The sequence below is a fragment of the Podarcis muralis genome, chromosome 14 (genome assembly GCF_964188315.1).
Source record: "Podarcis muralis chromosome 14, rPodMur119.hap1.1, whole genome shotgun sequence".
Taxonomy (NCBI): domain Eukaryota; kingdom Metazoa; phylum Chordata; class Lepidosauria; order Squamata; family Lacertidae; genus Podarcis; species Podarcis muralis.
This window is the reverse complement of record NC_135668.1, coordinates 36851870-36877690: the sequence shown is the minus strand read 5'-3', so window position 1 is coordinate 36877690 and position 25821 is coordinate 36851870. Positions and strand designations below refer to the sequence as shown.

The following is a 25821-nucleotide window of genomic DNA, read 5'->3' as shown; positions in this document are numbered from 1 at the left end:
CCAACCCCTGCTCTAGAAACCAGCTTCTGGAAACACAAAACCTGTGGGCCTGAACAGGACCGATTGCTCAGTCACTGTTCCGTCGGGACCAAATGGGCACCTTGGCAATACAAGGGGGGCAGAGGCAGGGTGATGGAAGAAAGGCAGGAGAAGGAAGCTGCCTGAACCCCATGGACTTTGTAGAGATCTTAGGGCCATCTGGGAATCTCCTTTAAGGCCAGAGATTCCTCAGCGCAGAGAAGACACATTTATAGAAACATAGGAAGCTGCTATGACCCTTGATTGTTTCCTTAAATGATCATCATAATGCACGCAGACCTGCACGCTGGTGTGCATTGGTGTGGACCTCCTGCGCACTCTCTCACACACAGGAGCATAGGAAGCTGCTCTGTATACAAAGTCAGACCATCTAGCTCAATGTTGACTATACTGATTGACAGCGCCTCTCCACAGTCCGAGACATGGCCATCCTTGGAGGCGCCAGGGATTGAACTGGGACCTTTTGCCTGCAAACCACATCATCAAACACTGAGCAACGGGAAGATGCTGTATTTCCCTTCTTCCCTACAGAAGAATCCCAAAACCAGACCTCCAACCACAGGTTAGATGGAAGGACTCCCAGGCCAAAGAAAGGCGAAACCCACCCACCCACCATCTCAGCCCCTCCCCGGTAAAAATAAACTGAAGCACAGAGGTGTTACCCAAGGAACTCGCAGAAAAACCAATTCCGAAGCAAGGGAACGAAGGAGGTTACAAAGCAAACAAGCCAACAAACCCAGCAACTCAAGAGCACGAGGAATGATCTGAAGGCATCAGATGCAGCTGCATCCATCATCACAGACACAGCTCTGCCGGAGGAACACAAAACTCTGGAATAGACACGGGTAAAGGGGTACCAACCCACCAACCCCCCCTCCCCAAAAAGAATACACAGACTCTCATGCCTATAAGGGGATCTCTGAGAACACGATTGCTAAGGGATCTCCCCCCACCCCTCTTTGGAGCTGAGCTGGGGGTGGACACAGAGGGAATTCTAGGGAAAGGGGTGGCAGTTTGTTCGTTCCTGGGTCACAGATGGCCCCATTTGCCCTCCGGCCTCTTCCCGCAGGAGCCTAGCATGGGTCCTTGCTAATCTTGTTTTTGGCATCCGGCTGACGCATCCCTTCGGAGACGCGGCGCGCGGTCGCTGGGCTCCTGCGCTCCTGTGCGCCAGGTCAGCCCCCTCCCTTTCTCTCCGGTGATGTCTGCAGTTTTTGGCACTTCCAGGGCGGGTGTTGCAGAGAGAACTGGGACCGGGAAGCGGGAGGGGATTGCTACGGGGGAGGTGGGATCTGTGCCCCTAGAAGGTCGTAGGCGAAGATGTTCCAAAAGACGGCAAAGACCAGGAAGGTGGCGTAGGAGAGGAGCACCACCCACCAGCCGCACTGGTCCTGGAGGTTCTCCTCGTAGCTGCGGAGGATGGTCAGGCCCATGCTGATGCCCACAATCGCCCCTGCCAGGTGGGCCATGAAGCTGGGCTGGGGGCCTGAGGAGGGCAAGGGGGGAGAGAAACGCAGCCAAACAGCACGGCCCACCTCAGAGCTCACTGCGAGGGGAAAGAGAGAGACGAGAGATCAAAACGGCTCGAGTCCCAAGCTTCTAGTCCCTTTGAGGAATGTCTCTCTGTCATTGCCCCTCCCCTCCTTTGGTGTGCACATAGTGCCTTATAACATTTATATTAGAGGTGTGCATGTCCCCCTCCCGAGCAGTTTCAGGGTTTAATTGGGCCCAATCCAAGTCAGGGTAATCGGGGGCTGACCCAGCCTGGATCCGGGCCCTTGCACAGTCTTTAATTAGGGTTTCACACATGGGGTCAAGGATGCAGGAGGAAAGGCCTGCCTCATCCCCACACCATGGAAGTCTCAACCAAGAGAGACCAGTATACTTACTGCACACCAGGGCTAACACCATGCGCAGCAGTTTGTAAGGGCAACGCATCCCTGCCCAGTTCTACAGAGAGAGAAACAGAATTAGATTTTTTTCCTGCCCATAGCTTCTTCTCCCAATACCTTTCTCATCACACCCTTTTCCGTAAGAAGAACCTGCAGGATCAGGCCTACAGACCTCCTGCAGTCTGTTCTTGCAGCGGCCGACCAGATCTAACGTAAAGTGAAATGGTATCACGTCCACCAATATTTACAATTCCAGGAGCTTTCAACCTGATCCCGAAATTCTTCTTCATAGATTTGCCCTGGAATGGCACTGCTCAAGGGAAGCACACTTGGGTCTCTGCCATTGTCCAAGGCAACCATGAGGCTGAATGACCCACCTCCCAGGAAGAAGGTGACAGCAAGGGGAAGGCCAGCCAGGCCCCAGCCATTGGCCAGAGAAGGAGCAGCTGCAGGGAGCTGGCTTCCTTGCTCGCTGCCAGAAACAGCACCCAGTTACACCAGCCAGCTGTCCCAGGACTGAAGGTCTGAGGAGGAGCACACTCTGTCTCCATCTGTTTACCTGGGTGGGGGAGCTAAAGAGGGCTGAGATGTTTGGGTGTGGGGGTTCTGTTGCGAGTCACTTGAAGGGTCATTTGGTTAAATGGCAGGGTGGATATCTTCCAAATGGCTAAATAAATACTCTTGCCCAGCAAGGTTTGGTTTAGTTTTTCATGACGCCGTTCCGTTCTATAAACCCCCCTGCGATCCTTGGATGAAGTGTGGGATATACTTTTAATATATTTTTTTTAAAAAAAATATTTGTCTAGCCAAGACTGGGGAACAAGAGGCAGGTATCACCACGTTTGGCAGAATACTAAGGCATGAAGAAGTACAATTCATTTCAGAAAAGAAACCATAGAGAGGGTCAGGGGAGGAACACCCACCCCCAAAACACAGCTCAATGAGGACTGAGTATGCTCAGTGACTACAGAGTGCAGAATGTCTTCTAGGGAAAATGAGAAACAAACAGAACCTCCCAGAAAACAAGGAGGAAAGTCAAGAATGAAATGGAGTACAGTGGTACCTCGGGTTACATACGCTTCAGGTTACATACACTTCAGATTACAGACTCCGCTAACCCAGAAATATTATCTCAGGTTAAGAACTTTGCTTCAGGATGAGAACAGAAATCATGGTCCGGCGGCGCAGCGGCAGCAGGAGGCCCATTAGCTACAGTGGTGCTTCAGGTTAAGAATACTTTCAGGTTAAGAACGGACCTCTGGAACGAATTAAGTACTTAACCAGAGGTACCACTGTATTCCTGAGGGGTACTGGCTGGCTGGCAGGCTGGCTAGAACCCAGGAGCCACATGGCATGGCAACATTTTGTTGAAGATCTCACCACAGAATCACCATATTGAAGCGCCCATCAAGTTCCCCTCCCCCATTCAGTTCAAAGTGGCATCCCACTCACCATGACAACGTTGGCCAGGTGAGCGGAGCAGAGGGCATAGACTCCCCCCGAACCTCCAACCAAAGGTGCTCTCATGTCTGTGATGGAGACGGTCAGGGAACCTGAAAGGGAAATAGCGGGAAGAAATAGGATGGAGTTGGGCAGGGGCACCACAAACAAAAGGATTTTCATTGCCTCAGCAACTTGACACACATTTAGTTGCCAGCAAAAATGTAGTCTGGACACCCCTCAGTAAATGATCAACACCCAGGGTCCTCTCCCTGCTACATCCTTGCCTTTCCAAACCTCAAAGCATTCTTCACTTTATTTATTATATTTTAATACCACATTTTCTTCCAAGGAACTCAAAGTAGTGTGCACAGTTCTTCTCCCCACTTCATCCTCACAACAACCCTGTGAGGTAGGTTAGGCTGAGAGATGGCGGCTGCCTCAAGGTAACACAGCTAGAGCTCCATGGCTGAGTGGGGATTCGAACCCTGGTCTCCCAGGTCATGGCCCAACCCTCTAGCCATTACACCACACTGGTTCTTCTTGAAGGACTGCCTTCTCCAGCATGAAACCCTTTCGCACCCCACACATTAAACACCTGAACAGTTGTGGCTACCCCCCAAAAATGATGGGAACTGTTCTCCTAATTGTTCGCTCGGAACTTCTTAGAAACTAGGTAAAGGTAAAGGGACCCCTGACCATGAGGTCCAGTTGTGGCTGACTCTGGGGTTGCGGCGCTCATCTCGCTTTATTGGCCGAGGGAGCTGGCGTACAGCTTCCGGGTCATGTGGCCAGCATGACTAAGCCACTTCTGGCGAACCGGAGCAGTGCATGGAAACACCGTTTACCTTCCCGCCGGAGTGGTACCTATGTATCTACTTGCACTTTGACGTGCTTTTGAACTGCTGGGTTGGCAGGAGCAGGGACCGAGCGACGGGAGCTCACCCTGTCACGGGGATTTGAACCGCCGACCTTCTGATTGGCAAGTCCTAGGCTCTGTGATTTAACCCACAGTGCCACCTCTTTAGAAACCACAGTTCCCATAATTCTTGGGGGGGGGGGTGAACCATGTCTGTTAAAATGGTATAAGGGTCTTTTCAACATATGGTGTGAATATGACCCACACAGGGTCAGCAATGTGATGCCCCCACTCTTGACTGCAACTCCCATCATCCCTTGGCAATGCTGGCTGGGGCTGATGGGAGTTGTAGTCCAAAACATCAGGGGCTTCCCTAGGTTGACAAAGACAAAGAATGGAGGAAGGGGGAACAACAAGAGTCTGACATGTTTAAACAATTTCAAATGGGTTCTCCCTGAAGATCTGAAACCCACCAAGCTTCTTGGGTTTGTGGAGGGGAGACAATACCAGCCTCTTCTGGACAGGCCTTAGCAAGCTGTGAAATGCTCTCCCCAGAGCTCACTGGCGGCAGCCTTCCCTGTGCTCCTTCCCTCCCTCCCCAGATGTACTTTGCTGAGACAGCAGCTTGGGAGAGGAGAGCCAGCGACTGATGAGGAATTGTTCACCCTCCATTTCGCACTCCCTTCCACCACCACCACCACCCCGCCTCTCCAAAAAAGACATGGATGGGTGAGTAATTCCAGCAGCTGCTCTAATTGCCCAGGGGCTCAGCAAACAAATAAATAAATAAAGCTTGCAGTGACAGCCAATAAATACTCTCCCAAAGCACCATAATTTAGAGTCTGGTGCCTCCCCCCCCCCCCAGCCGTCCTGGACAGGGTCTATGTGGGATTTGGTCAGACTGGGCTCTCCAGCAGACACAGTGTGCGATAATGCAGGGATCTCTCTCTCTCTCTCTCTCTCTCTCTCTCTCTCTCTCTCTGTGTGTGTGCGCGCGCATGAAAGAGAGAGAGAGATATCTACAGCCAGGGGAGACGGGGAATTTTTAGGGATTTAGACACCCCAGAGACAGAACCTTGGTTCACAGAGCACTGTCTATAAACTGTCTTGAAGGAAAGGATATGGAAGCAAAATGAAAGCCCAGCAATGGGTGTGTGTGTTGTGTGCTGCACCACAAATTTAAGGCCTCATCCGCTCCATACGTGTAAAGCAGTATCATCCCACTTATGGCTTGCCCCCCCCCCCCAATATCCTGGGAACTGTAGTTCGTTAAAGGTGCTGACAGTTGTTAGGAGACTCCTGTGTTCCTCTCACAGAGCTACAATACCCAGAGTTCCCTGGGAAGCAAGAATGACTGTTAAGCCACTCTGGGGATCCTCAGGCTTGAGGACTGAGTGTGGCCCTCCAGGCCTCTCAACCTGGCCCTCAGAACTCTCCCCAGGCCCCACCCCTCTCTGGCTGTGCTGAACAACTCCCAGAGGGTCCTGGCCTGGCTGGAATGTGCCCCAGCCTGGAATGTGAATTTGGATGATGGAAGATAGAGACAGGGGTGTGCAGAGACTAGCCTGCTGCGCAAGGCAAAAGGTACCCTTGTGCCCCCCCCCCACTTTTGCCTCTTGCTCCTCCTACCCCTGGTGCAAGGCCCCTGGAAGTTCTCCCAACAGGGAATGTGGCCCTCAGGCTGAAACGTCTTCCCCCACCCTGGGCCTAAGGGCTAACAGATTAATGGTGTCCAACAGCAGGACTTAGAGAAGAGTGGAGATGCGAGCCACGCTCCCTCACCTGCCAGAACTCCTGCGAGGTAGAGGAAGCTGATGCGAAGGATGCCGTGGACCATCTCTAGGGGTACCCCGATCATCAGCTGCAAGAGGGCGTTGAAGCCCAGCTGCTCCAACCTGGAAAGAGACACGGAAAGGCAGTGAGCTCAGCAGCCAAGAATCCCAGGAGGGGACAGGCAACGTTCAGCTCACCTTGCCAGAAACGATGAGAGCTAGAAACTTGCCGTGTTGCTCCCTCCCCAAACCCTGTGATGTTCTCAGGTTTCGGAAGCTCTCAGGCCCAAACGTCACCTCCTCTAGGTCTGCAGGTGCAGTTTGCCTAAACGAAGGAGCCTCTCCTGCCTCCAGAACCCAGAGGAATCTCACAGAATTGTAGGGTTGGAAGGGACCATGTGGACAATCTAGTCCAACCCCCTGCAATGCGGGAATCTTTTTGCCCGACGTGGGGCTCAAACCCACAACCCTGAGATTAACTGTCTCATGCTGTACTGGCTGAGCTAACCTGCAGTGGCAGTGGGCTGGTGCCCCCTGCTCATAGACACCTCCCCGCCCCCATCTGTACGCACATTGCAGAAATATGGAGTCAGCTTGCTCACTTGCACATCTCTCATCCAGGGAACGTTTCTCAGCTCGAGGGCCACGCTGCCAAACCAGGCAACCTTCTGGGGGCCACATGCCAAGGGTGGCCAGAGCGACAAATGCAAATTCCACCTTTTACGCAGTAGGCTAGTTCCTACACTGGCTCACTCACTCCTCTCTAGCCTCCATCCTAGCAATTGAGAGGCACGATCAGAGTTCAGGGACACATTCCAGCCAGGCAGAAACACTCAAGAAAGGGGTGGAGCAGGGCTGGTGAGGGGCGTGGCTGCAGAGGGGGCATGGCCTGCAGAGAGTTCCGAGAGACAAACAGAGAGGTTTGGAGGGCTGTATTTGGCCCCTAGGCCTGAGGTTCCCGACCCTGGCTCTGCTGGAAGCAACGAGCGGCAAGACAAGGCAGACACTTACCCCACATGCATGAACATGTAGGTGAGGAACCTCCAGGCACGAGCACGGTGTCCCGGGTGGTACACGAGGGGGCTCTTCATGTACTCAGGGTGGTATGTCTGCAGGACCCACTTGTTCAGCCGGGCCCCATAGCAGAGGAATACAATGATCTAATAGAAACAGGATGGGGGGGGGGGGAGGTTATTTAGGATGATCTACTATGGTGTCCAAATGGGTGTGAGGCTGTTCAGCACCTTGGCAACACCCAGAGATAAAGTTGATAAAGCTGCCTTCCCTTCCTATGTCTCTAGTCCTCAAGAAAATGGCTGAAAATGCATTAAACAGGTTGCCTCTAGGCTGGAAATGAACAGGAGACCAGAAAAAGCCACATAAAGCAGTACAGTGGTACCTCGGGTTACATACGCTTCAGGTTACAGACTCTGCTAACCCAGAAATAGTACCTCAGGTTAAGAACTTTGCTTCAGGATGAGAACAGAAATTGTGCTCCGGCGGCGCAGCGGCAGCGGGAGGCCCCATTAGCTAAAGTGGTGCTTCAGGTTAAGAACAGTTTCAGGTTAAGAACGGACCTCCGGAACGAATTAAGTACTTAACCCGAGGTACCACTGTACTGGTCACTAAATTCTTCTCCTTTTTAAAAAAAACAAAGCAATATGCTGGTCCTCAGGGTTGCAAATATATGACTGCAGGAAAGAAACAGGGTGGGGGCAATGCCTAGTCAAATCTCAGATTTCCAAATAGTTGGGGGCCGCAGAAATTGTTGGGGTTCAGCACCTTCTGCAGCACCTCCTCCTCCACCAATGAGTAGGCAAAGCAGAATAAGTTGTGCAAAACTGGAATACAGTGGACGCTCAGGTTGCAAAAATGATCCGTGAGGGATGCACGTTCACAACCCGCAGCGTTTGCAACCGCATCTTCGCACGTGCGGATTGCGATTCAGCGCTTCTGCTTATGCGCAACTGCCGAAACCCAGGAGTAACCCATTCCGGTACTTCCGGGTTTCAGCAGTCCACAACCCGAAAAAACACAACCTGAAGCAGCTGTAACCCAAGGTATGACTGTAAAGGAGATCCATTTGCAGCATTTTGTTTTATATCAGCAGGAATTCTTTTTATACATATGATCAAAACACAGGTGCATGCACACAAGGAGAATTCCTCCAGCTGCAGAACCTGGCGTCTCCCACAAGACGCTGTTCAAGCTTTCTTTAAAAGTTTTAAAAGTTAACCACGGGCCGCCTCTTCCCCCTAAGAGGAGGGCGCCCTCCACTGGCACTCGGGCGAACAGCAGGTCACCTCTCCGCCCACCTGGGTCAGTGTGACGACTGCCATGAAAACCGGAGGGGGGCAGGTGCGGTGCTGGTAGAAGTACCACCTCCGGTCCATCTCGCAGGGAAGGATCTCGTAGGCCACGTAGCGCACAAAGCGCTTGTAGAAGCCCAGGCCCGTCTCGTCCAGGAGTCCATCGCGGGGAAGCGCCCTCTGTCCGTTGGCGATGGCTCGCTTGAAGCTGCTTGACCGCTTGCTGCTGATCTGCAGAGAGGGTCCACGTCACGCAAAGAGGCAGGAGACCCGCTCTCCCTGGAGCTCTCAGGGTGAACCAGCCCCCCAGGCTCCAGCTCTCACCACCCCCACCCCCCAGCCAGCCAGTAAATGATGCTCTGTATTACTGCCCTTTCTCAGCACTGCTTAAAGCCTCCAGTCAGCTGCTAACCTTGCCTTGCAAATATATCCAAGATAAGTACTATGAGAAACTGGCAGCAAGCATTAAAAACAGCCTTACAGACACCCCTGTTAGGTAGGTCAGTCCTAATACCCTTTGGTGGCAGATGGGGAGCTGAGGCTAAGAGAGAAAGGCTGGCCTGGTGAGTTCGTAGTTTCAGAAGATATACGAACGAGGAGACACTGGCTCTTAAATAAAAAAAGGTGGCTGCCGAGAGTTTTACTCCTGCTTCCCAGCTAAACGCAGACTGGCTTAAGGGAGGGAGACCCCATGTTTGGCCAGCAGGGGGCACTGTGGGGCCTGACCTTCCACCTGCTTCCCTGGTGCTTAAGGGCAAGCTCACTCAGTCCTTTGGGGCTGGATGATGAGCACCAAAAGACCTTGCTCAGGGAGATGTGCTGCATTCGGGAATTGAATTGCAGGTCACACGGTGTGCAGACGGAGCCTGCCTACTAATGCCTTCCTCCTTGCCTTACCATCTTGGCACTCAGCTGAGCCAATTAAGGGGAAATTATTGACTATTAAGTATTCAGAACTGGATAGCTGGTGCAGCCTAAATGCTTTTTAACAAAGAACTTAGGAAGAAAAGAAGAGAATTGGATATTATCCCTTTAATTGGACTCTCCCTCCCACTTTGCTATCCAAGATTATAGGAGGGGGAGATCCTATATATACTGAGTCTTTCTCCAGTGAAACCTTCCCCTATAGGAACCCACAGGGTGACCTTGGGACAGTCTCTGTCTCTCAGCCTAACCGACCTCACAAGGTTGTTGTGATGGAGAGGGAGATCAGTGCATATCAGTGGAAAACCTTACTGGCTTCAAAATTTGGCAAAACATTTTGCACTCCTGCTCAAGTCAGGCAGGCAGGGAAAGCACATTCGAGTGGAAAAGAGAGGCATGAAGTTTTATATTTATATTTACTTATTGCATTTATATTGCACCTTTCCTCCAAGGAGCTCCTGGTGGCTGACATTGGTTCTCTTCTTCCTTATTTTGCCCTTACAACACCCCTGTGAGTCGAGTTAGGCTGAGAGACTGTGACTGTCCCAAGGTCCACCAAGTGGGCTTCAATTTGCAAACCAACATTTGCAGGGAGCGTTTGTCATGTCCAGTGCTTGTGATGTTAGACAGGCACTTTCATCCTACAGCTTTCCTTGCTCAAACAAGCTTACCTACAAAAAGTCTGCTTTTATTGCTCTTTCTAATTAATGCTTTGTGTGAACTTGTTTACTGATTCTTATTTTATCTTAAGAGGTATAGGTCGGAAATCCTGCAGAATCACAAGTGCTGATGCAGCCACAACTACGGTGGCTGCCAGGACTCATGCCACTGACCAGATCTACCAGCTCCTGATAGCAGATCTGTCCCTCGTCGTTGCTCTGTGCCAATGCCACCAGCATCTCCAGTTTTGCGGGGTCCAGAGGCAGTTCATGGCTGTGTACCAGGCTGGCAAAGGTCTCCACGCCAATGAAACCGGTGTTTTCAGGATCAAGCTGTTGAAGAATCAGCACTGGGCATTAGCGACAATGAATAAGCTGGAAATCAAGAGTGGTGATCCATCTCAGAAGGGCTGCTTATTCTGTGCAAGGACAGAATTTGATACTGGGTGAAGAATTCCATATCCCTAAATTATTGCTGGTTGGTTAGCTCCCACCCCCTGACAACCTCAAGTTCCCAGCCATTTTTTTATTATTGCATTTATATCCCACCTTCCCTTCCAAGGAGCTCATTGTTTCCCACCTTCTGCACAACAATCCTGCAAGGTAAGTTATAGGCTGAGACTGTGGCTGTATTCGCAAGGCAGTTTAGCTTGTTTTCCTGACATTCCCCTGTTCTGCATTACATTTGAACTATCACACCACGTAGAAGTCACTTTGACTTCTACATGAGCCAGTGTGGTGTAGTGGTTAAGAGCGGCAGACTCGTAATCTGGTGAACCAGGTTCGAGTCTCCGCTCCTCCACATGCAGCTGCTGGGTGACCTTGGGCCAGTCACACTTCTCTGAAGTCTCTCAGCCCCACTCACCTCACAGAGTGTTTGTTGTGGGGGAAGAAGGGAAAGGAGAATGTTAGCTGCTTTGAGACTCCTTCGGGTAGTGATAAAGCGGGATATCAAATCCAAACCAAACCAAACTTTGGGAAAACTAACGGACTACAGTGCATGTTTAGAGCTTATTTCTGTGTTATTTTTGATTCCAGAAAAATTCTGTTTGCAGCTCCCTTGACCCAGAAAATTTTGGGAGTAAAGTGACATAATTTTGGGGTGCTATTCCAGCATAGAGTTCTTCCCTGCCATTTTCATGGGGCAATTGTGGGGGAACAGAAGTAGACACATGCAGAAAGGGTGGAGGTGTTAACGGAGAAAGAGGTTAGCTGCAGTGTTCACTGATGTTCGTTTTTCTATGTCACAACGTGCTTACTTGGCGTGAATGAAATTTAGAGTGACAGGCTAGTGTATCGGTCAAAAAGCCACAGTTCCATGCAGTGGCATAGCGTGGGTTGTCAGCACCCGGGGCAAGGCAAGTAATTTGCGCCCCCTAACCCGTGGATTTGCGCCCCCTAACCTGTGGATTTGCCCTAACCCCAGATGTTGTGCCCGGTGCGGCCGGCCCCCCCTGCACCCCCCACGCTACGCCACTGGTTCCATGATGCAGCAGGTACTGCAACATGAAAGGCACATTAGAAAATGGGAAAGAAGCTGCAGCATTATAATCAAGAAAACTAAGACAATATACCCCACACTTGAACGTACCCTTTGACTGGCTTCATGACTGAGTGGGGGTTTGAACCCTGGTCTCCCAGTTCCTAGTCCAACACACTAACCACTACACCACGCTGGCCATGGGGCTTGGTTGACACTTTCAAGCCTGTGACCGGAGCAATTTTGCAATCCAGAACTTTGAAGGTAAGTAGGGGATACATTGAACCAGGTGTAAATCTGGCTTCAACATCCTGCATAGCCCCTTGCCTGATTCAGTAAGTAGCAGTGATCCACAGGTAAAAGGCAGGCAGGCAGGCATTGAACCAATAAGCAGCGCAGTCTGAGTGTTCATAGACTCATAGAATTGTAGAGTTGGAAGGGACCCCAAGGGAGGTGGAGGTGGCAAAAGTGCAAGGAGATGAAATCTTAAGGATGAGCAAAAATAAATTTGATTGCCCTAACACACTTCGAAATGCATTCCTCCTTCATGTGCCCTTAAAAAACAGACCACTGTGTCCTCAACCGTACTCTGTAGCCAAATGAATCTATTATTCAACATAAATATAATCAACTTGGCTCATCTGCATAATTTGGAGGGAGGGAGGAAAGAATTTGAGACAATGCAGAACTTGGATTTTTACGCACACACACACACACACACACACACACACACACACCAATCAATCTTCCATCCAAGACATTAACGCAACAGCTGAAAGTGCCTGTTGCAACAATAAGCCAAAGAATTATTTTAACAAGCAGCTCAATAAACAGCTTTTTGTTGAGTAACGCTGTGCCAAAAATCTCTCCTGACCATCTTCCATTTGCATTTGAAAATTACCAAACAGGAGATTACATTCTGGGGGACATAGGAAGCTGCCTCATGCCAAATCAGACCACTGGTCCATCTAGCACAGAGCTGTCCACACTGACTGGCAGAGGCTCTCCAGGATTCCAGGCAGGGAACATTCCCAGCACTACACTGGGAACCAGGGCCAGCACTGCTAACTGAGGTGATGACTTCATGAGTTGGCTTCAGTAGATCTAAACATGTATGGGTAGTTGGTTTCCGAAAGGTTTCTGGGCACTGGTCAACTCACTTCTCAAAATCAAGCAACCTGCCTCATATGCAGTGTTGAAACCCAAATTGATTTCCCCCTTAAGCATTTCATGAGAATCTCAGCTTCATTTATTTGTTGTTTTTAATGGTATCTATCTGCTTAGGCACCTCCCCTAAAAAGATAAAATGCATATCCATAAAAGAAAAAAGGCTGTATAATTTTTTCTTGCACTAATCGGAGCAATCGGTCTGCTATCCACGTGCTCAAACCATCGATGGGCAACTTTGCAGCCCCTCCTGCTCTCCTTTCTTAAGGTTCTTTAAACTAAACTTAGACTGGGCGGCCCTTCCGATAAGAGGACTGTCTCCTGCAAAGTAGGACACTGTGGAGACATGACTGAAAGTGTCTCTGGGGGCCATTATAGTCTCCCCAAGGCATTTCTGCTAATCAACATGACTAACCCACCCTGAGATGTGTGGCTATTTTTGTATCTGGAAAGAACTATTTTCCACTTGTAAGGCCGTCTTCAGGAATGTCAAGAACGGCTCAACGAGAGAGAGAGTTTAGGGAAACAGCCTGTCATGCACACCCCAATCTCCGAGTAGTAAGAGACTCCGGATAATTCCCACACTTACCCAGGGCTTGGATCCCTTGGAGTGAAGGTCAGAGGAGTCTGTGTTGTCTTTGGGGCATATCATTTACTTACATATACTGTATCTGTAACATGAGCATAGGACAAAGGGGCTCACAGCATGAGCACTCCAACAGATCTTACCTCCCCATTGTTCCCAGGGAGATCCCCAAGCCATAGCGTTGGGTTCAGCACAGTGCAAGACAAGCCTCTGCGTCTACAGCTTCTAGCATCAGCCAAGAATGCACGAGAGCGCGCGCACACACACATAGCTCTCTTGGCATATTTTTATCCCTCCTATGGCATCCAGCCAGATGAGGTGGGAAAAGGCCCAGCCACTTGTCTCTATGGCAACAGGGTAACCTCCTTGGACATGTAAATGGCAGCACTTAGCTCGCCAGTTCGCACCATTATCTTACAAAGAGTCTGGTCTGACTGGTTTAGCATAGTTTCCCTTATAGATTCCAACCTCACGGATACAGGACCATAGGTTTAGAAGTGACCCATGGTCACCCCCAGACTGACACCCCCCTCCCCAACCTATAGCACTATATAATTTGTGGGCACATCTGATGGAGTAGACTTGAATCCACAGAAGCTTATACCATAAAAAAAAGTATATACAGTGGTACCTCAGATTACATACGCTTCAGGTTACAGACTCCGCTTACTCAGAAACAGTGCTTCAGGTTAAGAACTTTGCTTCAGGATGAGAACAGAAATCGTGCTCCGGCGGCGCGGCGGCAGCAGGAGGCCCCATCAGCTAAAGTGGTGCTTCAGGTTAAGAACAGTTTCAGGTTAAGTACGGACCTGCGGAACGAATTAAGTACTTAACCCGAGGTACCACTGTATAATAAAATGGGTTAGTCTATATTGCTATTTTGTTCTGTTGTTGGGAGCGGGGGAATACACACACAAAATAATCTAAGGTGGAAGGTTTAGCCAGAAAGAAAAGCACCCCTCCAAAACCCTGCCCAGGGCATCCAAAGTGCCCACAGTTCCAAGCATGTGGCAGAGCTAGTAAAACAAAACTATTCTACACATTATATTGCCTTTGCCATTTTATCCCCCCAGGGAAGAGAAGGCACAGAAAAGAGAACAAGCTGGCAATGTCATTGAGGAATGGGCAGGACAGGGAATGCGTGGGGCGGGAGGGAAGGAGGAACACACAGAGAGAAATGTCATCAGGTTTGAGCAGCAGGAAAGCACTCTGTCCTCGCCTGCCCATCTCCCAGCACAAGGAAGTCCTGGCTGGTGAAAGGCAGCTACCTAGTAGTTTTCAGGGTCCAGCAGCATGCAAGGGCGTCTGAACTATAGCCGTGCCAAACATGTGGCTGTCAATACCTGGAAATATGTTGCCAGGGACAAAAACATGCTCTGGGGGCGGAGGTTGCCCCAAGCTAAGAACAGCCCTTCATTTTGCTACATGCATTGCAAGCCGTGCCTTCCCCACACCGCAAACAAGAATCGGTCCCTCTTGTGACTTGGTGGGTTGCGCTGTCTAGTGGTGGAGCATTTAGCAAGGGGGTGGGGGAGAATCCATTGCATCTTAGGAGGCCTCCAGACTGTTTTGCTAGAGGGATTCCAAAAATGTAGGTTGGCACAATTAAAGTGGGTTAAAAGCGCTCCATCATATCAAATCCACTTTGAAAAGTGATGGGCCAAATGCCAAAAGTCTGAGTAGGTCATACAACTCCATGCACTTTCTCTCTTGGAGGGAGCCTAACCTGAGCAAGCCTTGGGCTCACTTCCCATACCTAGGATCCACAGCGCCTCCACCTTGTCAGGTTTCAGCTGTGGCTTCTTGGGCCCCATCCAGTCCATTATTGTGTCCCCACTGGTTCAGCACTTGGACAGCATCCCCTGACTCTTCTTTGCCCAAGCAACTGAGCATTATTGTTTCTACTGAACCCAACAGAACTTTTTTAAAAAAACCAAAAACACACACCTTCAGGGATTGTAAGCTGCTGCTCTATTCAGTGCCTGCTGTTTCATTAATTCTGCATTTATGCCTTTAGGGTTTGTTTGCTTTTAAGTCGCCTGCAACTGCTGCCATTACAGTCTTGCTGCTCTGTTTCCTTGCCATGTTGTTGAAGGCTGTTTGTTTTTAAGGTTATAATGTTAGCCACTTTGGAATATTTTCACCCAGTGGCTGAAGTGGGAAGAAAATACCTTATAGTATGGTTGGGGGGCCTCAAAGGGCCAAATTCAGACTGCCAGGCCCCACTCTCTCTCCAGGCCAAACCTGAGTTCCCCACAACCATCTGTTGTGAGAGAGCCAGTGTGGTGTAGTGGTTAAGAGCGGTAGTCTCCTAATCTGGGGAACCGGGTTCGCTTCCCCGCTCCTCCACGTGCAGCTGCTGGGTGACCTTGGGCCAGTCACACTTCTCTGAAGTCTCTCAGCCCCACTCACCTCACAGAGTGGTTGTTGTGGGGGAGGAAGGGAAAGGAGAATGTTAGCCGCTTTGAGACTCCTTAAAGGGAGTGAAAGGCGGGATATCAAATCCAAACTCTTCTTCTTCTTCTGTGAGCCTCATCTTTTCCCCCCAAGCCACACCCCTCTCCAGGCAGACACCCTTTCCCCAGGCCACACCCACTCATCAGACACACACCTTTTGGAGGCCCCACCCACTCATCAGACACACCCTCTTTCCTCAAGCCACACCCCTCACTGCCCCTGATTCGCACCCTGCTTGAGTGTTTTTGCCGGGCTGGAAAGTGTCCTTGAATTCTGACAATGCCTCTTGCTTTGGAGGATAGAGAGGGCGTGTGTCTGTAGAAACCAGCCTCCTTTACACATTCCTTTAAAATTTGCATTTGTGGCTCCGCCCAGATTTGCCCAGCCCCCACCCACCACCGGCATGTCCCCTCCCACCAAGGTTGCCCAGTAGGGAATGCAGCCCCAAGGCTAAAAAAAGGCTTCCGTGTCCCTGCATTAAAGCATGGAATGAAACATGAGAAGGACAAGCCTCATGTCAGCACTCCTGAATCTCCTGCTTAGGAGCTGACCCTGCTGCAGGGTCTTCTCTTGATCCTGGAGGGGCTACCCTAACCCAGGGTAAATTCCGGGATGCTGACAATTAAAGTCCCACTGCTCCTAGCAGCTGCTTTTCCTCCCTCCCTTGGGAGGTCACTGGGGGATAGTGGAAGCCGTTCATGTGGATTATTTAGGTCAGCATATTATAAAGCTAGTCAGCTGCCCCTGTTGTAGCCAGCTGCTCTTTCCTCTCTGCCTTGCCCCGTCACAGCATCACCCAGCGCATGCTAACCACAAAGTACTGTAACTTACACGAAACTTGCAAGTACAGCCACGCACGTTCCTGCATCGCAGTTCACAGGCATGTTGTTCAGACTCCTGCTGGAGAGGCACTGCCGGTCAGTGTGGGCAATAGTAAGCTGCATGGACCAGTGATCTGACTCACTATAAGGTAGCTTCCAGTGCTCCTACAAGAAGTTCACCCGCTCCCTTTCACCACACATAACTTCTTGTGTGAGTCAGGCACATCAGTGGCAGCTAATCTTTGTGTCCCTCCAGACATTGTTAGAGATCAGCACCCAGCACTCCTGATATTTCGCCGTGCTGGCTGGGGCTGATGGGACTTGGAGTCTGACAACATCTGCATTGCCAGAAGTTAACTGCTCCCCGCTTAGATTAAATACCCAGCTTCATGGAGTTCTGTGCTAACACAAAACTCCCCCCCCCAAAAAAAAAAGTGTGCTTTGAGAGGACTGAGCCCAGGTCATGCAGTAAGTTATCTTCATAGGAAGGAGAATACGGCAAGCTCATTCCTCCCCTTGCATCAGCCCCTGTGACTGAATAAACCAGGGAACAAAGCTGTATTAGATCAGCTGAGTCAGTTGCATTTCTAATTTTGTTGTGTTTGTTCACATAACAGTGATGTGGTGTGTGTGTGTACACAAGCTTTACTGTTCCCATTTCACAGTTGGGAATACTGAGCAAGAGCTGTTATAAACTTGTCCAAGTTATAATTTTAAACCTACAAGGGAAATAAGCCCCATTCAACATGGTGGGAGTAAACAGTGCTTAGGACTGCTATTTTCATTGTGCAATCCTACAGATGCTTCCACAGAAGTCTCAGTGAATTCTGCACTTCTTACACCCAAGCAAGTGTGCATAGGATCTGCAGTCCCAACTATCCTATAGCAAAGATTTTAATATATCTTCCAGAATTCTATGTGACTCTCACTTTAATGATGGCGTGAAGCCCTAGCTGTGCTGCTCTCCAGTTAATGGATAAAGACTGTAGCTGAATGGTAGAGCATCTGCCTTGCCCCCAGAAGGCCTCTGGTTCGATTTCTGGGTAGGGCTTGGAGAACTGCTGCTAGTCAGTGTATACAATACTAAGCCAGATGGGCTGAGGGTCTGGCTAAGGTGGCTCATGTGTGTTTGTGGGTCATAGTATGCTGCCCAACTAATATAAAATCTGGGGCTCATCTACTGGTCCAGAAGCAGTAACGACATACTCCAGTTTTCACCACCAGGTCAAGGCCACTTGTTCACACTGAGATTGAATGCAGTCCCATAATAATATTACAAAGAGCTTTCAATAAGATCATAAGAGGATCCTGATGGATCAGACCAATGTTCCATTCAGCCCAGCATCCTGTTCTCACAGTGGCCAACCAGATTCCTACGGAAAGCTCATAAGAAGGATCAGAGCACAACAGTTCTCCGCTCCACAACAGCACTCAAGCATTTCACATCCGTTATCTCGGCAACACTTACAACAACAGCCCTGTGAAACAGGCTGGTGGCCCCCATGTCCCCCTGCTGCTGATGGACGGTGCCAAGACAGACAGCATGGCGACTCCTCAGCCCACCAACTGAACTCTTAGCCAAGGAGCCATTTGAAGCTGGGGCTGTTCTGGGCTTTGCAGTCGCTGCTTTGAGCCAGACCGTTATGCCAGCGCTCAGCTCAGGAACAACAGCAGATCCCGGCAGTTCTTACGAAGGGATCCTTCACAGACAGCCAAACAAACGTTCACTTTGACAAAACGAAATATGCCATGGAGGTTCATGGGGGGTTTTGCCTGAGAGGCCGCTGACTGAACTGGACACAGGGGTGACGGAAGTGACAGAAGCACAATTGGCTCAGCCTCCAGCAAGAGAATTTCAGCTGTTCTGCAGACAAGGTTTTGAGCTCCTTGCAAAGTCACCAAAAGATAAGACTCGGGGTAGCTCAGTCAGTAGAGCATGAGACTCTTACTCTCAGGCTTGTGGGTTCCAATTCTATGATGGGGAAGAGATTCCTGCGTTGCAGGGGGTTGGACTAGATGACCCTCATGGTCCCTTCCAACTCTGCAATTTTATGGTACCCAAGAAGGTAGTGGTCCCACTAAGACTCAGAGCCCTGATTCCATCAGTGGGGAATCCACAGATCCTGTCATGATGCAAACACATTTTTGTCCCCCTGCCAGGCATACTGCCCTGGGCTTCAGCCATGTCAGTGGCTGTGTTGTGTAGTGGTTACAGCACCAGAGCAGGACCTGAGGGACCAGGGCTCAAATCCGCACTCATCCTGAGTAATCTTGGGCTAGGCAATGTCTCCTGGCCTAAACTACCTAGCAGAGTTATTGTGAGGATAAAATGGGAAGAGGGAAGAACCTTGAGCTCCTTTAAGAAAAGGTGGAATAGAAATGCAATTATGAATAAATAAATGAGCACCCCATCTATTTTTCAGTACAAACTCGTGCCAGTTCTTCCTTGGTCTCAGAACCTTTAGGCTGGATAGGCATGGGACAAGGGCCAAAGGCAACAGCAAAGATGGGTTGCCCACCAGCGGCAGTGATTCAGGCCGTGAAGGCTGGCTCTATGCTCTCTGGATCAGCGGCGGACACACTCTCAGACCACTTTAAACAGTTATGTCTCACCACCACCACCAAAATATCCTAGGAACAGTAGTTCATTAAGAGTGCTGAGGGTTGTTAGGAGACCACATGCAGAACTACGGTTCCCAGCGCCCAAACTACAGCTCCCAAGATTCTTTAGGGGAAGCCATGACTGCTAAAGTGGCAAGAGAGTGGTTTGAATGCATGGTGCAGGTTTTCACGTTAGGTGACCTCTGGGTCATGGAGCAACACAATAAATGCCAATAGGAAGACCACAGATCTGAAAGCTGGGGGTGGGGCAACACCTGTCTAAATCTCCCACCCCACCAAATAAATGAATGAAAATTCCAGACTAAATCCCTTATGGCTAAATCGTGAAATAACCCACCACCATCTAAATGGGCCCCTGCCACCCTCCAATCGGAAGGTGCTCCTGGACGGCTCTACCTAGTCCTCACCCCGCCCATGCCTGCCCATTTCCTTCCCTCCCTCCAGCACCCTGAAGCTGGAGTATCTCCTGGTTGGCACAGCCACACGTGGCCCGGCCAAAGCGATGCCAAGGCAAGCAGCGGGAGGGCTGGCACCGTGCCCGCCCGACCCCACACCAGCAGCCGGAGGACTCGCTTTTCCGGGGCACTGCAACCTGTTTGCCCAGCTGCGACCCCCTCCCCTCCACGAGATGCCACTGCCCCTGCCCGCACCCCATCCCCGCCGCCCCCTTCCCTCCCCACCCCCACCCCCCATGCCAAGGGGAGCCTGCCGGCAGCGACGCTGCCGTGGGAACGGCGCCTCATCCCGCCTGGCTCACCTGCTCCTGGATGAGCTGCAGCAACGAGCTTCTATCCATATACCTGCTGGGCTGGACGGCGGAGGGAGAGGAGGACAGCGGAGGAGCGCGCACGGGCGGCGGCGGCGGCGGCACTGGCACCACCGGCGGCTGCCTTGCCTTCTTTCCCCCGCCGGGAAGGCGACCGAGCAGCAGCAGCGGGACCAGCAGCAGCCCGGGTTCCCGAGGCGAGTGGCAGGCAGCGAGCCGGGTAGGCGGAGCCTAGGGCAGCCCGGCGGGGCGGGGAGAGGCGAGGCGAGGGAGGCGCCCGCTGCGCCTCGGGCGGCGCGAGGGAGGGCGTTGCGCAGGAGCGGCGGCCGGGCAGGCAGGCAGGCAGGCAGGCAAGCGCCGCTTCTCCTCGCTGCTGATGCTGCTGCGAACAGGGACGGGTGGACGGGCGCCCGGCGCACGCAGCAGCAGCAGCAGCGCTGCAGCCCCCTCTGGCGCCCTCGCGAAGCGGCGCAGGGAGAAGAGGAGCGCGCGGCGGGCCACCCGGAGCCGCAGCGGCCGGCGGCGCCCGCGAAGCGAGGGAGGGAGGGAGGCTCGCTCGGACCCGCCTCTTTCTCCCACCCGATTGGCGGGGAAGGGATCCCAAAGGACGGGGGCGGGGTGGAAAGCCCTTTCCCCCCTCCTTCCAGCCCGAGGGCCGCATTCCCTCATGGGTAACCTGCCGCGGGCCACATGCCGGCAGAGGGCAGGGCCAGAGGCGAAAGTGGGCGGAGCAACAGGTGCAGTCTGTGCACGGTAAGGGGCGTGGTCCAGCCAGGCAAAAATCAGAAGAGGAGGGGGGCATTTCTCTCCAGCAAGGGGAAGGACCACACTTGAGGGTGCGATCCAGCCAGGCAAAAGCAGGTGAGGAGGATGGAGAGCGTTTCTGGAGGCTTAGGGAAGTTGCATGCAGCCTGGGAAGAGTCCCAAGGGCCAGATACAGAGGCCTGGAGGGCCACTGGTCCTGCCTCAGTGTTATAGAACATATTGAACTAAGAAGTGTGCATGCACACGAAAGCTCATACCAAGAACAAACTTAGTTGGTATCTAAAGTGCTACTGGACAGTTTTTATTTTTTGTATATATAATAGTCATACCTCGGGTTGAATGCGCTTCGGGTTGAGCACGTTCGTGTTGCGCTCCGTGGCAACCCGGAAGTAACGGAGCTCAAAATGACGTCACGTGCATGCGTAAAAGCGGCAAAAAGCGACACGCATGTGCGCAGACGTGCCGTCGCTAGTTACGTTTGCTTCAAGATACGAACGGGGCTCCGGAACAGATCCCGTTTGTATCCAGAGGTACCACTGTACCCTGTTTATCATCCACAGGGATAGAAAGCGGTCCTTTACTCATGCCTAAGGGCTTGTTGCTTGAGCCCAGTGGGGATCCGGGCTTCTGTTTCAAAAGTGGTTTGCTATGTGGCCCAGGGATGGGGGTGGAGAAGGCTTGAGTGCCCGACGTGTATAGGGACCAAGTTGGTCTGGGACTAAGTTTAGATCCTAGCCACAATATTGTATTAATATTATTTGAGCACACTTAAAAGGTTTGCATACATTATCTTCCCAGCAATGCACTACACAGTGCAGAGGCAGAATTAGGGCTGTGGGACCTGTTCCTCTACACTGGGTGCTGAGCCTTGGGGGTGCTGCAGGGCATAGCAACTATGCCGTAGTGAATTGAGCAGAATGGAAGACAGTAGGTAAGAGGGCATTGAATTTTCACCTTGCACAGGGCACCGCTGAAATTTGAAAGATCGTAGTCCGCCCCTGCACAGTGGGCCAAAATGGTAGGTGGATCCTGCAACAAAATGTTGTAGCACGTCTTCACCTCCTAGCAGAAGTGCTCCTGTTCAAGACGCCTGCCACCGAGATGCTGCTCTTATCCTCTTCCCACCCCTCCAACTGGCACTCAATATTTCATGGCCACCGACAAGTAGGAGAACAGTCCTGGCTCCCCACTGCCACGATGGGGAGCTCAGCTTCCTGGAGGGAGTTAGGGAAATTGTGGGGAAATTCACTGAAAAGTGTGGGATGAGCAAATGATCAACAGGAAGTGGTTTGCTACGTGAACACCCTGCAAGAAAACCAGGATGAATGCTCAATAAAGACTGGACACAAGTCTAACCGCCAGGAAAGCAAATCAGGAAGAATGCTGAATAAACAGGCCATCTGAGAAGTGCGTTTTCCAGCAACCATCCTAGGACCACCCCTGTTCCCCACCCCTGTTCAAACCATATTCACAATATGTAGAATGCAAGACACCAGTTTTACGAAATGCCTTTGCATGGAGGGAGTGTTGCTCTTTCAGGGAACACGTTGCATGTTCTGAATATCCCCATTTGCACTGAAAAAGAACCTCACCAAAGTTTCTTACTTCCCTCTGTAGATGTTCGCAACAGGCACTGAGTTTGGATTTGATATCCCGCTTTATCACTACCCGTAGGAGTCTCAAAGCGGCTAACATTCTCCTTTCCCTTCCTCCCCCACAGCAAACACTCTGTGAGGTGAGTGGGGCTGAGAGACTTCAGAGAAGTGTGACTAGCCCAAGGTCACCCAGCAGCTGCATGTGGAGGAGCGGAGACACGAACCCGGTTCACCAGATTACGAGTCTACCACTCTTAACCACTACACCACACTGGCTCTCAACAGGACTTAGGCAAGGGTTGCCAAATTACCTGGGTTGGCGTGGAATGTCCTGACCTTGTCTTGTACCGTTTCCAGCAGCTAAACTGTGGAGAAATCAGGAGAGGAAGGTTTTAATGCCACTACGAAGATATTCCTATATATACACCTGCATTATAACCTGCTTATGTCTGAACGTCAGCTGTGTGCTTTAAAGGCATCGCTGCAAGAGCTGGCTGAAAAGTTGGCAAGCCTCATCTTAGGTGGCGAACTGGAAAAGGTCCTACTGTGAGGCAGGGAAGATGTGTGGGTGGATGGCTCAATAATCATTCCATTGGGCTAATGCTCATCTGTCTGGTGGAGATAGGAGAGGCTGGCAGCAGCTGGTTAGCAGGTCGTGAAAGCCATGGAACCAAGGAGCCTGAATATTCATCTCTGCCCCATACATATTCACATCCTCTGGGAAATGAGGAATTGTGGGCAGGAAGGAGAGTGACTCCATTGCCTCTCTGCCTGAAAAAGTGTGGTGAAGACCCAAGGGTGGGCAAAACCTCAGGGGGAGAGCATGCATACATCATGCATAAGGTCCTTCCCAACAGATTTCCAATTAAAGAATCTCGGGTAGCAGCAGAGCAGGAAAAAGAGATGAGATCTGGGAGGTACGATTGCCTGTTCCTGTTGCCTTTGACAAACAGGGCAATCTATAATTTGATATTTTGACAGGAACTAGAACTTCCAGATACTTTTTAAATATTATTTGACATTCATTTATTATATGTATGTAATACAACAAATACATTTCATTGTGTTTTTAATATTTTGTTGGGAGCTGCCCAGAGTGGCTGGGGCAACACAGTCAGGTGGGCGGCATATAAATAATAAAATTGTTGTTGTTATATATACAGCAGAAGTATCATTTCCCAGACAACCATCGTCACAAGGCAAACAAGTCTGGAACTACACCTGACAATCAAATAACACCAATATTCTACCTATGTATATGAAGATGACTTTTATTTTTTATTTTTTTTATTTTCTTCCGCTGGACTTTGTGACTTAACTCGTATGTAACTTTGGTTATTCTACGTACCTATTTTATGGTTTTGCGCTTTTTTTTTTTGTAAATAAATGTTCATTACTTTCCCCCCAAAATAATAATCAATAAAATAAGGATACAAAAATCAAACCACCACCTAACATTATACTTCTAATAAAAAATCCTACTATTTTACAAACCGTCTTTTGAGGTTCTTTACACCTCAAGACTTCCTTCCACCCCCTTCTACTGGAAACTGAACCCTGAGACTCCTGGAGTCCCTTGCCGCTCAGAGATTGGGGTGTGCATCGCAGTATACACAGTGCAAATAAAACCGGCCAGTTGCGGCCTGCTCTCGCTGTAGCCCCTTGGCGCCAGTATTATCTGTGCAAATATTCCCTTTTCTCCTCGCAGCAGGCTTTCTCTGTGTGTGCATGGGTAAGGGCTGTCCCTGCCCCCTCTCTCCCCTCCGGTCACCACCTTCCGACATGGGATTTGAGACTTATTAATACACGGCTTCCCGGCTGCTTCTGCATGTTGCTGCCTCAGGCGGAGAAGCCCTGTTTAGATCTTCATTAAAGCAGCAGCAGAGACAGGCCTCACGGGAGGAGCACGGCCCACTTCTGATCTCCCCCTCCCCGTCTTGTCTTCCCAACCCCTGCGAATACCAGCTTAAAAAAAATAAAATGAAAATCTTATTATTAGCCACAGCAGTGTTTGGGTATTTAACCACCATCCCTGAGGAAGCAGTCCTTTAAAAATACACCAGGCTTGGGTGATTAAAACAAAAACCAACCATCAAACTAAGCTGGCCAGGTAGTAGACAGGTGAGGGACCAGCTGAGGTAATTCCACCTGACAGGCTGTGGCTCAGTGGTAGACCATCTTCTTTGCATGGGAAAAGTCTCAGGATCAATCTCTGGCATCTCCATGTAGGGCTGGGAGAGACCGTTGTCTGAATTCCTAGAGAGCCGGTGCCAGTCAGTGTGTACAATACTGAGCTACATGGGCCAATTGTCTTGACTCAGTAGAAGGCAGCTTCCTATGTTCCCGGCATGGCCTTCATATTATTGATATTGTCAGCTGAGCCCTACACAACTAGTACAGTGGTACCTCGGGTTACATACGCTTCAGGTTACAGACGCTTCAGGTTACAGACTCAACTAACCCAGAAATAGTACCTCAGGTTAAGAACTTTGCTTCAGGATGAGAACAGAAATCGTGCTCCGGCGGCACAGTGGCAGCTGGAGGCCCCATTACTTAAAGTGGTGCTTCAGGTTAAGAACAGTTTCCGCTTAAGAACGGACCTCCGGAATGAATTAAGTACTTAACCCGAGGTACCACTGTACTAGAATTGTGGGAAGAAAGGTGGGCAATTCTACAACCCCAGGCTGCTGACTTCCCTCCATTTTAGCCAAATCTATGCCCCTGTAGATTTGGTTTTTTAAAAAAGACAGATAAGGGGTCACTCCTTTGGGTGATTCAAATCCTTGTAAGAAATCCAAACAGCTGTTCAGTTAAGACCAAGAGTAACTGAACTTGTGCTTGAGTTTTGTGCAAGCAAATCAGAATGAATGCTCAATAAACAGGTTACCAGGAGGAGCCTTGCACTCCTCAATATTGTGTTGCTCTCTGTCAGTTCAACTAGCAACCTAGTTTAGCCAGAAGCCAAATAATCAACAGGTTCAAAACTCACTTTGCTTCGGAACTCGGCTTCTTGCTCCGTTTGGTACTGGATGAGGCAGCTGTGTTCTTTCTGCTTCACCATACTGCCTGGTGCCAGAGAGTGAGCTCAGTTGTGTGGGTCTGAGATTGTGCAAGGACAAAGCACCAGACCTGCCCACAACTGGGGAGGGCAAAACCAGGGGAAGGAGTGTAGAGAGTTAGTTTCTCCAGTGAAGTCAGAATTCAGTTTTCTCCATGTTTCGCTGGCTTTTCCATTGGTGATGCTAGTGTTATGAAATCCTGAGAGTGGATTCAAACACTAGTGAAATTATTTTTTCCCCCAGCAAAGGCCGACGGGCTAAAAATATTTGCACAGGATATAAATTAGATGCATGATCTCATGTTTATGTTAATAATAAATATGATAATATTTGTACCTGGTTGAGACTATTAAGATCCTAATGACTAATGAAAAAAATGTAAGCACCCACACCATCGTTCCGGAACCATACACTTTAAATGTCAAACTTTTGTGCATTACACAACACAATGTGTTACCAACCTATGACTTTGTTGTATTTGCTCGGCGTTCACTTCCAAAAACATAGAAATGTTACTTCGCATGATAAGATGAGACTGCATACTGCCATACTGTCAAAGTGCAGAAGTGAATTTTGGTAGAAATCTCCTGTTTTCATTGTTTCATTGCA

General features: G+C 50.3%; 1 protein-coding gene across 4 annotated transcripts; it reads right to left on the bottom strand.

Annotated features, from left to right (window-relative positions):
- Positions 1-200: 200 nt before the first annotated feature.
- Positions 201-25236, bottom strand: RHBDL1 (rhomboid like 1). Of its 4 annotated transcripts, none has more exons than XM_028706613.2 (9): positions 25143-25236; positions 22465-22518; positions 10069-10227; positions 8318-8542; positions 7014-7162; positions 6013-6125; positions 3384-3484; positions 1929-1989; positions 201-1585 (listed from the first exon to the last, which is right to left on the bottom strand). In XM_028706613.2, the coding sequence occupies exons 1-9, from the start codon at positions 25212-25214 to the stop codon at positions 1314-1316; spliced, it is 1206 nt and encodes a 401-aa protein (XP_028562446.2). In that variant the 5' UTR covers positions 25215-25236; the 3' UTR covers positions 201-1313. The 4 variants fall into 4 exon arrangements, with proteins under 4 accessions (XP_028562446.2, XP_028562445.1, XP_028562448.2 ...); XM_028706612.2 differs by lacking the exon at positions 25143-25236 and adding an exon at positions 24244-24502; XM_028706615.2 differs by lacking the exons at positions 22465-22518; positions 25143-25236 and adding an exon at positions 19828-20469.
- Between the last annotated feature and the right edge of the window lie 585 nt (positions 25237-25821).